General features: G+C 56.6%; 4 protein-coding genes across 4 annotated transcripts; 3 read left to right on the top strand and 1 right to left on the bottom strand.

The window, feature by feature from the left end:
- Positions 1–1,711: 1,711 nt before the first annotated feature.
- EsH8_X_000603 (uncharacterized protein) lies at positions 1,712–3,384 on the top strand (the record flags this gene model as incomplete). Its single annotated transcript, XM_083274691.1, has 3 exons — positions 1,712–2,764; positions 2,825–2,958; positions 3,024–3,384. The coding sequence occupies 3 exons, from the start codon at positions 1,712–1,714 to the stop codon at positions 3,382–3,384; spliced, it is 1,548 nt and encodes a 515-aa protein (XP_083120083.1).
- Positions 3,385–4,899: 1,515 nt separating this feature from the next.
- Positions 4,900–5,427, top strand: EsH8_X_000602 (uncharacterized protein; the record flags this gene model as incomplete). Its single annotated transcript, XM_083274690.1, has 1 exon — positions 4,900–5,427. One exon carries the CDS (start codon positions 4,900–4,902, stop codon positions 5,425–5,427), a length of 528 nt encoding a protein of 175 aa, XP_083120082.1.
- A 2,938-nt stretch (positions 5,428–8,365) lies between these two features.
- EsH8_X_000601 (general substrate transporter) lies at positions 8,366–10,172 on the top strand (the record flags this gene model as incomplete). The annotated part of the gene is made up of 3 exons (XM_083274689.1): positions 8,366–8,576; positions 8,639–9,897; positions 9,960–10,172. 3 exons carry the CDS (start codon positions 8,366–8,368, stop codon positions 10,170–10,172), a joined length of 1,683 nt encoding a protein of 560 aa, XP_083120081.1.
- A 460-nt stretch (positions 10,173–10,632) lies between these two features.
- Positions 10,633–13,698, bottom strand: EsH8_X_000600 (uncharacterized protein; the record flags this gene model as incomplete). Its single annotated transcript, XM_083274688.1, has 6 exons — positions 10,633–12,615; positions 12,674–12,788; positions 12,863–12,965; positions 13,022–13,085; positions 13,139–13,480; positions 13,540–13,698. The coding sequence occupies 6 exons, from the start codon at positions 13,696–13,698 to the stop codon at positions 10,633–10,635; spliced, it is 2,766 nt and encodes a 921-aa protein (XP_083120080.1).
- Positions 13,699–15,335: the final 1,637 nt, after the last annotated feature.

The raw sequence follows: 15,335 nt of genomic DNA, 5'->3' as shown, positions 1-15,335 counted from the left end.
AGGAACATGTTTCCAATGATTACCTCCACCCACGTAGTACTCTTGGTCACGGTGGCGACAGCGGTTTCGTTCACAATGAGCTCACAATGACATTTGATACCTTGATCTGGTATCGATTTGATGTGGCTGTATAATGATGAGATGAAAGTAACCCGCGTTTTTCTACGGTGACATACCCAGCCTGAGAAGCCAGAGTCTCGAGCCTCTTTAGTACGGCAGACAAGGCCAAGTGGATGTAAGGTTAAGTACTGTTGGCGCATCTTCTGTACTAGGTGCAAGAATGAATCCCCGGAAGGGGTTTTTATTTTATTTTATTTTACTCGCCGCTTATGTGTGATCAAAATGGGTTATGGCTTGGCAAGATATGGTGTCCATTAGCAACAGCAAAAAAGGACGCTGTCTGATGAAGTTCTTGTTGGATCACCCAGCCAGAATACGGGCAGGCGGTTAGGCCGCGGGAAGCGGCAGCAGTCGGGCTCGGAGATTCTACCTCCGGGCCGCCAACGGCGATATCTTCACAACTGCTGCTTCCGCTGCCTACCTCTACTTTCTTCCTTCTACATCTACCATCAACAGAATACAGTACCAGTTTTGCTCTTCGATCGATCTTCCACCCGTACGGGTATCCTGTGATACCAACAGTTCTAGACCCTTGCTCTTAGTCTTCCCGTTGCACGTCTGCCCAAGCTTCAACCATATTTGCGTGTGCTTCTAAGAGTGTCGATGCTTTCTTGAACTTCGAAGATGACGGATGGTTCTAACGTGATCAGCGGCACAGCGTTGATTAGCTACGTCATGACTCTAAATTCAATAAGTCGTTTGTTAGAATTTCGGCCGAGATTTTTGTGACGGTTCATCAAGTTTGATATATGTGTGCACACCGTTTGAAGACATTGTCTTTTGGCTTTGTGTATTCACACTAAGCTACTTGAATTAAATCGCGGTTTTTATTTATTTAAAAGGGGGGCCTGCCAACACGCCAATTAGTAGATTCATCCCCAGTTAATAGCCAATGCATCACAAAAATGGAGTCTGCTGGAGTAGACAACCATTTAGGATTGAAAATATTGGTGGGGGCCGCACAAGTTGAGTGGAAGCTGAAGCGTCTTTGACCAGCGTCCTCCATTATGGCCGGTCTACTAAGCCACGGATTGAGAACCCGGGCAACAAAGTAAACTCCTCTTCCGCGTTCCGCTGACATACAGCTGACGAGTTGCGGGCCACGGCCGATGTGGATTCGGTATTTCTTCCTTATTCTTCACTCCGGCCTGTCTGCAACGAGAGGTTTCTGGGCGAAATCCGGTTGCTGATCGACAGGTCCGGTGGAGGGCACCAGGGGATTGACTCGTCGATATCCACAATAGGGACATATAACCCCTCCAACTTGCCAATGGCAACCCATGAACCGACTGGAGAACTGCCGGTGCCAGCGTTGAAGAGTGTGGGGTTCTGCCCAGCAATTTCCGATGAGGCGAACCGTGCAACCTCATGTTTCCCGTTTGGGGGCCGTAGAGTCGTGATGTTCGTGGGGCGCCGGCTCATCGAAGGATCCGGCTCAGGGGACACTGGTCTGCAAAAATGAAGAGGCATCCATACCATCTCCCCGAGTTCCGGAGGACCCTCCGAGATATATCCTCGCGGGTTCCCGCCAAAGTCGGACGCCGCTCCCGGTCCATCTCTGCCAACTCCAGCGTTCAGCCAACGTCGCACCATGATTTGCAACGCAAAGTTCGTGGCTACCTTCGCCGGCCTCCTTGCCTCGGCAAGCGCCGGTCCCAGCGTCAATCTCGACAACGGCCTCAAGGTCCAGGGCCGGATCGCCCCGGACGCCTCCAACGTCGCCGAGTTCCTTGGCATCCCGTACGCCGCGCCGCCCCTCGACGACTTGCGCTGGGAGCCCCCTCAGCCCTACGTCGCGCCGCAGTCGAGCAACTCTTTCGCCAACGGCACCGTCCTCAACGCCACGGCGCTGCCTCCATCATGCTGGCAGTACATTTCCATCCACCCGGCCATCCAGCGCGTCGACGTGCCCGAGTTCATGATTGGCGCTGCGGGTATGGACGAGGACTGCCTCACGGCCAGTGTCTGGGCCCCCTCTGATGCAGTCCCCACCGGCAACGAGGAGGTGGAAGGAGAGGGCCTGCCCGTCATCATCTGGTTCTACGGCGGCGGTTTCGAGACGGGCGGCACCGACGTCCCCTACCAGATGCCGCAGAAGTGGATCGAGCGCTCGCAGTCGCACATCTTCGTCACCTTCAACTACCGCATGAAGCTGTTCGGCTTCCCCAACTCGGCCGCGCTGGCGGAGCAGAACCTGGGCCTGCTGGACCAGCGCTTCGCCGTCGAGTGGATCCGCGACAACATTGCAAGGTTTGGCGGCGACCCGGCTCGCATGACCATCTGGGGCCACTCGGCCGGCTCCGTCGCCGTCGACTACTACAGCTTCGCCTACGCCGAGGACCCCATCGTCAGGGGCCTCATCATGGACTCGGGCACCGCACACCTGGACCAGCTGATGAACCACGACGAGAGCCACTCCAACTTTACCTTTGTCGCCCAGCAGCTGGGCTGCGGGAACCAGACGGACGCCGCGGCCGAGCTGGCTTGCATGCGCAAGATCCCCGCCGAGAAGCTGGAGCGCTTCGTTGCCGACTACAAGGACTCCGAGGTCACGCCCACCATCGGCTTCTCTCCCCAGGTCGACAACAAGATTGTCTTTGCCAACTACACCGAGAAGGCCGCGCTCGGGGAGATGTCTGATCTAGTGAGTTACTTTATTGAAGGACTGGCCGTAGAGGTAGAACGTGTTGCTGACCCCGCGTAGCCCGCCATCATTGGCTTCAACGCCGCAGAGGGTCTTTTCCTCGCCCCTTACGACGCGGAGAACGGCCCTGACCCCGCTGTTGCCGACAGCCTCTCCTACACCTTCTTCTGGTGCCCCGCCACGAAGACCACAAAGTGAGTTTCACGGCCCTCCCCGGCCTCGGACCCCGTGATGGATCGTTGACTGACCAAATCTCCAGCGAGCGTCTCGCCGCCGGAAGAACCACCTACCGCTACTACTACTCCGCCGTCTTCAACAACACCTCCCCGCGGTCGTGGATGGGTGCTTACCACGGCAGCGAGCTGCCCATGATCTTCGGCACGCACGCCGACTTCCGCGGCAACTCGACGGCGTTCGAGTACGAGCTCAGCCACGTCATGATGGACGCGTACGCGGCCTTCGTCACGGGCTCGACCGAGGGTCTGGATGCCATCGGATGGCCTGCTTACACGGCCGAGAGCCGTCTCGTCAGGACCTATGGCGAGAACAACAACGTCACTGCCAGCAAGCGTGCTCTGTCTACTATCGAGGCCGAGTGCGCGAACTTGGGACTTTTGTAGACCTGGGTAGCTGAAATCCTGGGCTGTGGTGAACTATTGCTAGCTTCCTAGGCAATTGAAGATAATAAAAAGTAGTCCCTCCAATCTGTGTGTGTCAGCATGTCTAGTGAACCGTGGAATGTTCAAGGGTGCAATTATTCCCATGTACTACGTAACTCCCATTCGAAACTGCACGCTTAGCTCTCTCGGGGCGCGCCGTATTTACCATCTTTTGATGCGAACAAATTGCTGGCTTTCCTCGTCTCAGAAATCACCGCGGTCCTTGTGTGTTGGGGGAGTCATCATTCCAAGACCGAAACCATCATTTGCCAAGGATTGAACAGTTGAAAATACACCATTTGGGTACATACCAAGACATGAATTGAGCAAAGGGAGCAAGATATTCGCGGGGACTTGGAAACTTGGAACAGCCTGCTCAACCTAGAAAAAGGAAGCTTTTGTCCCATTGAAACAATAACCAACATCGCCAACTTTGGAGTTTGGGGCTGGCAACCTGCTTATGCCACCAGCGTTGCATTTCCCGTGTAAGGTATCACCTTTGCATCAGCCCCCATCTTCGAGAAGAGTCCTCAGTTCAATGACACACCACGGGGTCGTATTTCGACACAAAAGGACCAAGGAGAGAACCCGATCTCTTCGGAATCTGAATGACGGTTGTCCCAAAGAAATAAAATGTCGGTCTAACGAGCCATGCAGGTTGGTATCTACAATAGAAGGCTCACGGCCTGTGACAGGGTGCTTGAGCATATATGAGAGAGAATAGAAAAGTTCCACAGACGCGTCGTGTGGTGCATATCAGGATTGAAGTCTGAGGAGCAGCTGCAGGTGGTTTCACTTCTAAGCTGCCGTATGTGGTGGCCGTTGCTGTAATCATAGTCTGCCATGCCATTGCAATCGTTTACAGACCCCACATCGAAATCTTGGTCTTGCATACCCATCTATTATATTTATATTCTTTTGTTTCCATCATATGGGTTGGGTTTCTTTGTAGACACGCAAGCTCCCAGGTGGTATAGAACAAAGCCATGCACAAGGATCCCTCCCCAATGAACCCAGAAAGGCTGCCCATCTTGAAGAGACCCGTCTTGTCACGAAACGATTCTCACTGTGAATTCTTGTGGTGAACGAAAGGTTCACATCTAGTTACCACGGCTTGAGGACATTTACTGTAGCCCACGCGGCCGTGGGCTGTGGACCGTGGGCTGCGGCCTTGCGATTTTCAAACAAGCCGTAAGAGCATTTCACAAGACGAGTCATCGAGCTTAGTCGTCGAGCTTAGTCGTCGGCTTCACCCACATGATTGTTTGTTTACCTGATATTTCCACTTGCCGCCCCTAGAAAAAGTATTGACCCTTCAGCCTTCAATTTCACCATCACCATCGAGAGCGTTGCTGCTGACGCGACTGCTGCCACACTCCATGTAAGTGTCTCTTCTGACCTTTTCTACTTACCTTGCCTGTCATGGTACTAAAACTACGCATATAAGTCATACGGAAATCGAGAGAAGAGGACAGAATGGACAGCCAGGGCCACCGAGACGCCCCCCCCGACTATGATGCCTTCCTCGCTGTTCCTGACCGCGGCCCTCCCGTAATCGAAGGCACGCCCTCGGACCCGAAGCGCTGCTCCCGCTGCAGGAAGACACGAACCCGGATCTGGAACACCAGATACACGGCCAAAGATCCTCAGAACCTGGACATGAAGGGCCTCCAGGTCTTTGCCACGTGCAATCACTGCGCCTGGCGTTCGTCGGACATGACGGGGGAAGAATGGGCCGCTCTACACACGCCCTGGCTGTTCGACGGCTGGTGCCCCTGCCACTGGTTCGACTTCGATTACCACACCTACGGCTACTGCCCCACAAGCGGCCGAAAGGACGGGAGCACGCGCGCCAAGGAAGAAGAGGAGGTAGCTGCAGCGGCAGCTACGGAAGAGATTGGGGAAGAGGCAGAGGAAGATGGTGAGATCGTGGACAAGGAACAGGTCGAAGAGCAGCAGGAAGGCAAAGAAGCCGTAGATGAGGGCGAAGGCGTCGGTAACTAATTGTCGATGTGTCTTTTTACCTACACCTCTCTTCAATAGAAAGAAATTTCCAAGATCGAGGGTCGAGACTTGAGAGCCGAGCAGAGCTGAGAGCTGAGAGATGGAGAGGGAAAAACTTTTCCTGGGGAAGTCCAGAAAGGGGATGATGCATACCAGAATCGTTGGCCAGGCCTCGACCTAGGTGGCCAGCTCGCTTTAGGTATAGGACAACCCGAATTGACGGGTCATGGAGACTGTTGGTTCATTACACCGCAACCTGCCCCGTCTCGAGCGGTGGGCATGAGGAGAGCCGCGTGATCAATGTCCAGGCCGTGGGACCACCGACACTCAACTCAACGCCACTCCGCAGAAGCATAACAGTAAGGTAATACGACTCGTCGAGTTACCGCCCAGGTTTGATTGGCTGACGGACGACTCCCCGGTCAAGGGAGTCACGGCCAACACGTAGGAATGGTTGCTGGTACATACAGCTCTTGGCGTGTGTCGTGCCGGCGTACCGGCAAACACTGGCGTTGTTGTCCAGGACCCGGGGCCATGGTTTGTGACAGAGGGCATTGCAGAGACGAGACACGCTACTGTTATTTCCTGGGCCGCGGTTACGTAGGTTCCTACGTGACAGAGGAAGCTTTGGAAGGACGCCGAGGGCCGCGATGCTTGGCCTGTACCAAGGTACAGACGGTCATGGTGAGCTTACTGTGGATCAAGAAAGACTTGCCATGTAGGGATCAGTCTGGGGCTGGTGCGAAGGAAGCTAGCTCGGCCGAGACTGGCCGAGAAGAGGGTCCCTGGTTGGAGAAGACAGGGAGTTGATTCGCGCGGAACTCCACAGCTAGGACCGCAGTGTGCAGGTTGTAAGAGACGCATTGCCATGTAGGTATGCCATTTGCTGGCTGGGCCGCCGGCAAGAGAGAGGTCTGGAGCCGAAAGTCGCGGTCCATTCCCTGTCGAGAGGCAGATGCTTGCAGGAAGAAGGTGCTTCTTTGCTGGAGCGACCAGGACGGTAGGCGAAATTAGGCCCGTTTGGATGGCTTGGGCCAAGAAGGACCGGATCGATCGCCAGGAGACTGACTTCGAGGAGATGGAGGCGCAGCCAGGGACGGAAGAAGCTGAGGGAGGGGAAGGCGAAATGTTGGCAGCAGCAACAAGCTTTGCTGTCAGACTCGGACCAGAGAGCTGGAATATGAGGGACGGAACCAAGGCGGCGCAGCCGGCGTGGGCGGGAGAACGGCGAGAGGTGATTGATGGTAGAGAGGGCCAGAGTCGTTTGTTTGCTTGTTGTTTGTTCTTTGCCACGAAGTGTTTGATTATTTCTGGAGCCCGGGTGAGATCGGGAGAGAGAGAGTATTTTTACATAGTATGTCGCCGGCATCAGGCCAGCTGGGACGCCGCCCCGGATTCCTGCGTCGTGTTACCTAAGCTCGCGTGAGGTACGTACCTCCAGAACTAGCTAGCACCGAACCCTAGGCCCTGCAAATGGACATGTTCCAAGCCTGGAGAGAGAGAGAACAACTCCTATCTTTGTTTTTCTGTTGGTTCATGTACCACAGCATGGACAGCATGGGGGGACCGTACGCAGGTCAGTCGCCCTTCTCCGCACTCCAGAGGCAAACAAACAGGTGCTTTGGAGAGCACAGGTGCAGATAAAGGTGCAGCAACTTGGGGAAACCTGGCCGAGGTGTGTGTAGCATGGCGTGCCTGGATGGGATGGGATGGGATGGCACAGCATAGGTAGCAGTGCAGTGTACACTACTAATACAACACGGTGGCGTGCATGGCACATGTGGCACATGTGGCGCACACACACGGTGCACAGTCACTGATGCAGCACTCTGCTTCAGCACATCTCCTCCACCAAGAGAGCAATGAGCAATGGCCACTGTGGTAGCCGTAGCCAAGTGGACGCTGTCCAGCGAGTGCTCCTCAGCGGCCCCAAGGCTCCAGTGCGGCCCATCACGCCACTAAATCCCCAGACTTACCCCACATCGTGCCCCCAAGCTCGCCTGATCCGCGCTAGTCCGAGCTAGGGCTCGCTAAATGGCGCTAGTACCCTCTTGGGCGCGCTAGGCACTGCGTCTCTTCCGATCCCCAGGCCATCTCCAACCGTCAATTTCCTGTGTGAGAAGTTCCACCAATTGACCATCCTCACCTCCTCGGACGACACTACCGTTCTAGCCCATTCCAGTCAGGGTTTTCGCTCTCGTCAACTCCTCCCACCCACTGGCTCGAACCAAAACCCCAGAATCGACGGTCCGACGTCCCTGCCACGCCGTCTGCCTGCGTCTTTCTGCCGCTACAAACCACCCCCCCCCGCACGTCTTTCTTCGTACTGCTTTGGTCCTCGTCTCCTCTCCCCCGCCATCCTCGAAGCTTTACCTCGAGCCTGGCCACTCAGAATTCGCCAACCCCCTTGCCTCTCGTTGCAGTTCCCTCTTCGAGTCCTCGTTTGGCCACTCATCGTCACCCAAGGCCGTCAATCCCGCCGCTAGCCATCAAGCCCCGATCGGCTTTCCACTCAACTGTGGATTCCCGCCTGCACCACGGCTAACCTTTTGCCTTGCCGGAGACCAGACAGCGGTCCCGTGAGAACGGCCTGGCCTGAGCACAACGGCAGAGCTCCTTGCACGGCGCAACGATGGATCTCCAACCTGGTCTGATTGGAGAATGGCCTGCCCCAGGGGGGCCAGAGCTTGGGGAAACGAACTGCTTCTCCACGGGGATTGTCCATCCCGTCCCTATGATCCCATGCAATGTTCTGCAACCATGGCATGAGACGCAAGACGCCGACAGCTTGGTACGCCGTTGATCTCACCTCGACGCGACTTTTAAATACCCCAGCTGTCCCCCCAGCCCACGGTGCCTCGTCTCTCCTCGATACGACTCTGCTCCAGGAGTTTGCCAATCGTCAACAACCTCAAGCAGCTGGAGAGCATCCGCAGCCATGTCCAACGAAATCACCGACAAGACGGCGTCGCACCCGCATGACAACATTCATGTCGAGAAGGGCCCGTCTCACCTCGCCCAGTTCAACGATGTCGCCCTCGACGACAAGGGCCTCAACTCCGAGGCCCACGAGGGTACCAACATCGAGCACAGCTTCGGCCTGTGGCAGGGTCTCAAGACTTACAAGCGTGCCGCTTTCTGGTCCATTCGTGAGTCGCAGCAGTGCTCGTCGTCCTCGCCTGATGGGCCTTGACTAACGCCTTCAACACAGTCATCTCAACCACCGTCATCATGGAGGGTTACGATGTTACCCTGATCAGCTCGTTCTGGGGCTACCCCGCCTTCCGTGAGAAGTACGGCGAATATCTCGACGAAAAGAACGGCTACCAGATCTCCTCCTCTTGGCAACAAAAGTTCAATTCAATTGGCGCTGTGGCTAACATCGTCGGCGCCATCATGAACGGATACTTTACCCCCAAGTACGGCCACCGCAAGGTCCTCATTGTCTCCTTGGTCTGGCTGACAGGCTTCATCTTCCTCGTCTTCTTCGCCCACAACATTGAGATGCAACTGGCCGGTCAGGTCCTCTGCAACATCCCTTGGGGAGTCTTTGCCACCACCGGTCCTGCCTACGCCGCCGAGGTCACTCCCCTGGCCATCCGCGGATACTTGACGTCCTACGTCAACCTTTGCTGGTGCATTGGCCAGTTCATCTCGGCTGGAATCCTCAAGGGCCTCGTGGACGTCAAGGGGGACTGGAGTTACAAGATTCCCTTCGCCGTGCAGTGGGTATGGCCCATCCCTCTCATCATCGTCGCTTGGCTCGCCCCCGAGTCTCCCTGGCATCACGTTCGTAACGGCAACCTTGATGCCGCCAAGAAGTCTTTGATACGACTTTCGGAGCCCGAACACAATGTAGACCACGATGCCACTATTGCCATGATGGTTCACACCAACAAGCTCGAGATTGAGGAGCAGGCGGGTGCCTCTCTGCTAGACTGCTTCAAGGGCACGAATCTTCGCCGTACCGAAATCGCCTGCATGGCCTTCTTGTCCCAGATTACCAACGGCGGTGCGCTCTGCTACGGTGGCTCCTTCTTCTTCCAACAGACAGGCATCTCTGCTTCGGCCTCGTACGCAATCAGCCTGGGAGGTACCGGCATTGCCTTCCTCGGCACCTGCATTTCCTGGCTCTACATCTACAAGTTCGGCCGTCGAACCATCTGGATTATCGGGTTCGCCCTCCTCGTGATTGTCTTGTGGATCATTGGTTTCCTGTCCATTGCCCCGAACCAGACCACCCCTATCATCTGGGGTCAGTCGATTCTATGCGTTGTCTGGCTTGGCTTTTACTCCATGTCCGTTGGACCCATCGTCTACACCCTCGTCGCCGAGATTGGCTCTACCCGTCTTCGAACCCAGACTGTCGTCCTGGCTCGTAGCACCTACTATGTTGGAAACATCATCTGCGGTGGTCTCATTCAACCAAAGATGCTGGCGCCCGGTGACTGGGACTTGAGGGGAAAGACTGTAAGTGACCATAAACCCCATCGCCGAATGATGACTGGACGAAAGCTAACTATCTCCCTCAGGCATTCTTCTGGGCCGTCCTTGCCACCCTGACCTTTATCTGGGGTTATTTCCGCCTCTTCGAGACCAAGGGCCGCACCTTTGGTGAGATGGATGTCATGTTCCAGAAGGGCATCTCGGCTCGCAAGTCGTCCAAGTACGAGCTCACCTCCGAAGAGGTTTTCCTGGCCGACCGATCCGGCGATCGTGTCATCAACCAGACGGAGAAGATTTGATGTACAATTTTACGAGATGCAAGATACCTGCAAGCGCCCTCTTTCGAGGGTTCAGTCATTTATAGCTACCTATACCAGACAAAGAAGGCCGCCGTACTCTTCCAGGACGGTGCCTTTGAGTCACACGTTTGATACCTGATACTTCACTTCGACGCATTTGCCTCAAGAGACACTGTGCCGTGAATGAATCGTAAACCCAATCCGCTTCATGCTTAACGAAAATAAAATGGAGGAGCTCCAATAAACTGTATTTGAGGCGAATCCGTAACTACGGGCCTTGATATCACTTGTTGAAGGAACTTGTCTTCAACACCAGGGAAGCGGAATACGCTTCTTCAGCTCTGCTTTATGTTCCCAATCGTGATGTGGATTTTGTTCCTTCCATCAGGATGTTGCTCAGCTCAGCACCTCAGCACTCCAGTTCTTCCCGCACCCACGGCCTTTCCCCCCTCACAACTCTTTATTTCTCCAACGGCAGCACCTCAAAGGCGGGAGTTTCGAACACATCCCAGTTGTCCGACGCCTCGGGGTTGCCGAACGGGACCAGCGCGGCGAAGCGCATCTTGTACTTGCCCGGGGCGATCTGGGTGCCGTTCGCCAGGCGGCCCAGCCACCACAGCTGCACGCCGTACAAGCCCGCGATATCCCTGGGCACGTCGCGCATCGGCAGCGTGATGACATCGGTGGGGTCGTCGACGCTGGGGTCGAAGAAGTTGCGGTTGGCGGCCTTGGACCAGCTCGTCGCCGCGCCCACGAAGCCGGCCTGGCCCACGACGGGGGGGTAGCGCCAGTCCCTCTCCTGCCACGAGGCCTCGAAGATGTCCCACCGCAGCTCGCGCGTCGCGTACTGTATCCGCGCGTACAGGTCCGGGAAGTCCTGGACCTCGGCGTCGAGGTTGAAGGTGAAGTTTGCCTTTTGGGCGATGTTGATGCTGTCGCGGGTAGACGTGATCTGCGGGAAGCCCGTCGGGTACTGGAACATGATGCCGACGTCCTTGTGTAGGTCGGCGGCCAGCCCCATGTACGGCACGCCGAGCGTCTCGCCGTTGCTGCCCTTGATCAGCACCTTGCCGCTGTACAGGGGCAGCTTGGCCGGGTCGAGCCCCTGGTTCTCGGGGTACTTGAAGTTGAACTGGGCCGTCTTGGTCTCGCCGGGCTGGACGGTGAAGGCGCCGCCGGGGAAGGAGATCTGGGGCGTCATCTTCTGCGGCGCCGCCATGACCTCCTCGAACCAGGCGATCTTGGGCGTGCCCCACACATCGGGGTCGGTGTTGACAGTGTTCATGCCGCCGAACTCCTGCTGCTCGAACGTGTACGTCACGGGCGCGGAGCCCCCGTTGGTGATGTCGACGGTGTGGTAGCGGCTGAAGTGGTGGGTATCGTTGAGGGCGAACTTTGCAAAGGACAGCGTGGTCTCGTACTCGAGCACCTTGCTGGCGTTGATGAGGCCGGTGCCGACCTGGGCGACGGGCGCGAGGAAGTCGTACACGTTGCCCGCGAGCTGGCCATCGTCCCACTTGATGGCGTCGCCGGACGCGAGCAGCCGCATGGCGAGGCTCTTCGCCCACTCGGGCCCGTGGGTGCTGCGGCCGCCGAACTTGCTGACGTAGAGGGCCGCGACGCCGGCGACGTACGGGCACGACATGGAGGTTCCGCTGAGGATGGCGTAGCCGCCGCCGACGTACGAGCTCAGGATCTGGCCGCCGGGGCCGGCGACGTCGGGCTTGATGAAGAGCTCGTTGGTGGCGCCGAGGGAGGTGAAGTCGCTGGCGACGCCGCCGTTCTCCTCGTTGTTGACGCCGACGATGTTGAAGATGGGCCGCTCGGTGAAGTCGGCCGTGACGTTGCCGCCCGCCTTGATGGTCTCGATGATGGCGGTGCCGACGCGCGCGTCCAGCATGGCGATGAGGCTGCTCGTGTCGTCGGTCGTCGGCTTCACGAGCGGCATCTCGTTGCTGTAGAAGAGGATGTGGGAGGCGTTGAACGGCGCCAGGTTCTGCTGCTTCTGGCTGAAGTTGCACCCTCCGCGGCGCACGAGGGCCACGACGCCCGTCAGGTCGGGGGTGTCGGCCGGCAGGGGGCTGCAGGCCTCGTCGGCCGTGCTCGTGTCGAGGTTGAGGGGAACGATGGGCCAGTCCTTGACCTCGGATGGGAACCAGTCAGTCACGGCCCTGTAGGCCACACGCGTCTCGTTGGACTGGCCGTCGAGGTTGAAGACGCCCCGGAAAGACGAGGACGCGATGACGTCGGCCTCGACGGAGGCCACGGCGACAACGTGCTCGCCGGAAGAGCCACTGCTGGCGGCGTATGCGCCGGCCTGTCCGTCGTTTCCGGCAGAAATGGTGATGAGGACGCCCTGGTCGACCAGTCTGGAGGCGATGACGGCCCAGGCGTTGTCTGCGAAACCGCTTAAGCCGCCGACGGACGAAGTGATGATGTCAACCTTGGGTTAAACCATGTCAGCACAAGCAAACCCGCCACGGGATGATTCAACCACTTACACCTGCGTCGTACGCCATGAGGAAAGCCTCAATCAGAGTATCCTCGTCGGTACCGTCGATGGCGGTAAAGACCTTGTAGGCATACAAGGTCGCTTCAGGGGCAACTCCAGTGAAACTATGTGATAGGGCATAATCAGCAAAACTGCTGCAAAGAAGCTCTTGGCAAGCCCATTCGTCGTATCAACTTACACGCTGCTGTTGCCGGCAATGATACCGGCAACGTGAGTTCCGTGGCCCGCCTCGTCCAACGGATCAGCATCGGGGTTCTTGACTTCGCCTTCGTTCGGCCAATCTGGGAACGACATCAGCAACAGGACGCAAGAATTCGAGCAGGATGGCTGAACTTACTCCCGCCGCCTACAAGATCGTATCCGCCGGCAACCTTGAATCCTTCTCCGAAACCGCCACCAAGCTGCAGTATGTCAGACGAGCCCCTGGCCCTTACAAGATGAAAACATCACATACCGCTTCGTGAGTGTACCAGATGCCAGTGTCAACGACGGCGATCTTGGCGCCCTTTCCCAGCACGCCAGCAGCATGCAACTTGTCCACACCGGTCATATGATGGATGTCGTAGTCAATGGCAGTGGCGTTCTCGCTGAAGGATGCCAAAGGTGTGCTGGGGGCGAGCTTGAGCTTCCTCGACTGCCAAGCCTCCTTGACTGGCTCCAGGGCTTGGAGCGAGTCGATGTTCTCGACGTCGGTCTCGACCGCGGCGCCGATGAAGACATCGCTGTCAAAGACACGGAGAACCTTGGCGCCACGCTGGCTTGCGATCTCGTTGGCAACGGCAGATGCGTCGGATCCCTTGGCAGCGTGAGCAACGATCCTCTCGGGCAGGCACGCGATACGGTGCGAGCACATACCTTGTTGAACTCGACGATGAACCTCTTTGGCTCGATGACCGTCTTGTTCACGGCGGACTCGGGGACATTGTCGTCAGCCCGGCGCATCAGCGGGTGATCACGGAGGGCGACGGCGCCTACCACGCCGGTGGCGGCGAAAAGGAGGCGAGACAGATGCATCCTGAAGCTGATGTGTCCGACGAACAACCGCGGGTCACGAGAAGGCTTGTGGACGAGGTGTACCCACAACCCTCCCGTTCTTAAGACATGGCGATGCCGTTATATACAACATCGACTTCGTCACCTCGATTCATGTTTCGACCAGCCAATCTGAATATCCAGCGCGTCCGGCGTTTTCCCCCCTTCCCGACGGCCAATGCAAGACAATGCAATCATAAATTGTTCGTATTCGGTGGTGCAACCCTGTTGGAGCGTTGGTAGCCGACCGGGCAGGGGGCTTTCATTAACTATCTTGGCAATCAAAACATCCCGCTCTTCTCCTATCTTCGCTTTTTCGCAGGCGGCCCAAGATGTCCAATTCGCACGCCATATCTCTGAACAAAAAAAAGTCAAAAAAGCCACACGGATAGGCGCGCAGCTCTCCCATTCCTATCTGCGCTTCATTTACATCCCCCCCTCGAACACGAAGCCGACTTCGGCTCCGCCATGCCCTTTTCTCGTGTCGAGATCGCCTCATCGATATCCAGCTTCACATTTGGGCCTAGTACGGCTCCATGCCCAGTGTAACCCTATCGCGACCTTCTCTTTTCTCCTGCAGGAACGGGGCACCGTGCATCTTAGCACCCAAACCCAAATGCGGGTGTGGCCCGCCCCCACGAATGAAAAGCCGCCGGCGGTCCGGCAGCTTGGGCTAGACCCGGCTCACGGCGATAAGTACGGAACGGAGGAACCTCTGCGGAGCGTCTTTACACTCTGGCTGGTGCTTCTAGAGCTGCACCCCCGCTGAAAAGATGAGATCATCTGATTAGATATGCACAGACGCAGGATATGCGCAAGTCCTCCAGAGGGCAGGCTGTGACGGCATGGTGGCATGTTGGCATGTTTTGCAAAATGAGATCTGCACCCGGACGAGAAGATTGAGATGGTTTGCAAAAACCAAGAGACAGAAATCAGTTGATGCCGATGTTCACGACAAGCCAAAGCCCGAGCCTCACGTGGCGTAGCGTTCGACTGAGACCGTTGCCCCTCACAGCCTGTGGGATTTCTTGAAGCTTGGTCCAAGATCGTCAGATGGCGGTAGGATCACCCCGGTCTTCAGACGTCATCCGCTGCATGGTTTATCCGACTGCCCGTCAATAGAGGGCCTTATCTGTGCAAGAACACAGTCTTTCTCAGAGCGTGCCGCGGCGATTCTTCGGAGTCTTGAAAATATCCGTCGTTCATAGGGTGTATTATCAAAGTTTCAAGTTCCGTACCAAACGCTGAATTCATCGAATGTGGTTGCTGTGTGGTTATCTTGGGACGGCCTGATGATCATGACTTGCGGCGTCTGACCCAAGATTTGAGACCGCCAATAGGCTACCGGCATGGCAGCGATTCAACCACAACGCAACCACTTCATTCACACCGAACTATTCTTTGAGGATCGACAGGCCGAGCAAGGGGCTCGCCATTGGGGGAGGATTGGCAAAACTGACTAGCCTTACGCTTCCGACCGAAGTTACGTTAAACTTTTCGAACCTACGTGCGTCAGGTCCGGGATGAAGCCTTGAGCAACTGTGTCACTATGGCCATTTCACACATATCCCACAGGCAAGATTCGCTTTGCCACCACCCAAAGACATGATCGGCCAGTT

Source organism: Colletotrichum jinshuiense, chromosome 10 (genome assembly GCF_051148585.1).
Source record: "Colletotrichum jinshuiense chromosome 10, complete sequence".
NCBI classification, from domain to species: Eukaryota; Fungi; Ascomycota; class Sordariomycetes; order Glomerellales; family Glomerellaceae; genus Colletotrichum; species Colletotrichum jinshuiense.
Note: the sequence above shows the minus strand (reverse complement) of the source record. Positions and strands in the feature narration are given on the sequence as shown.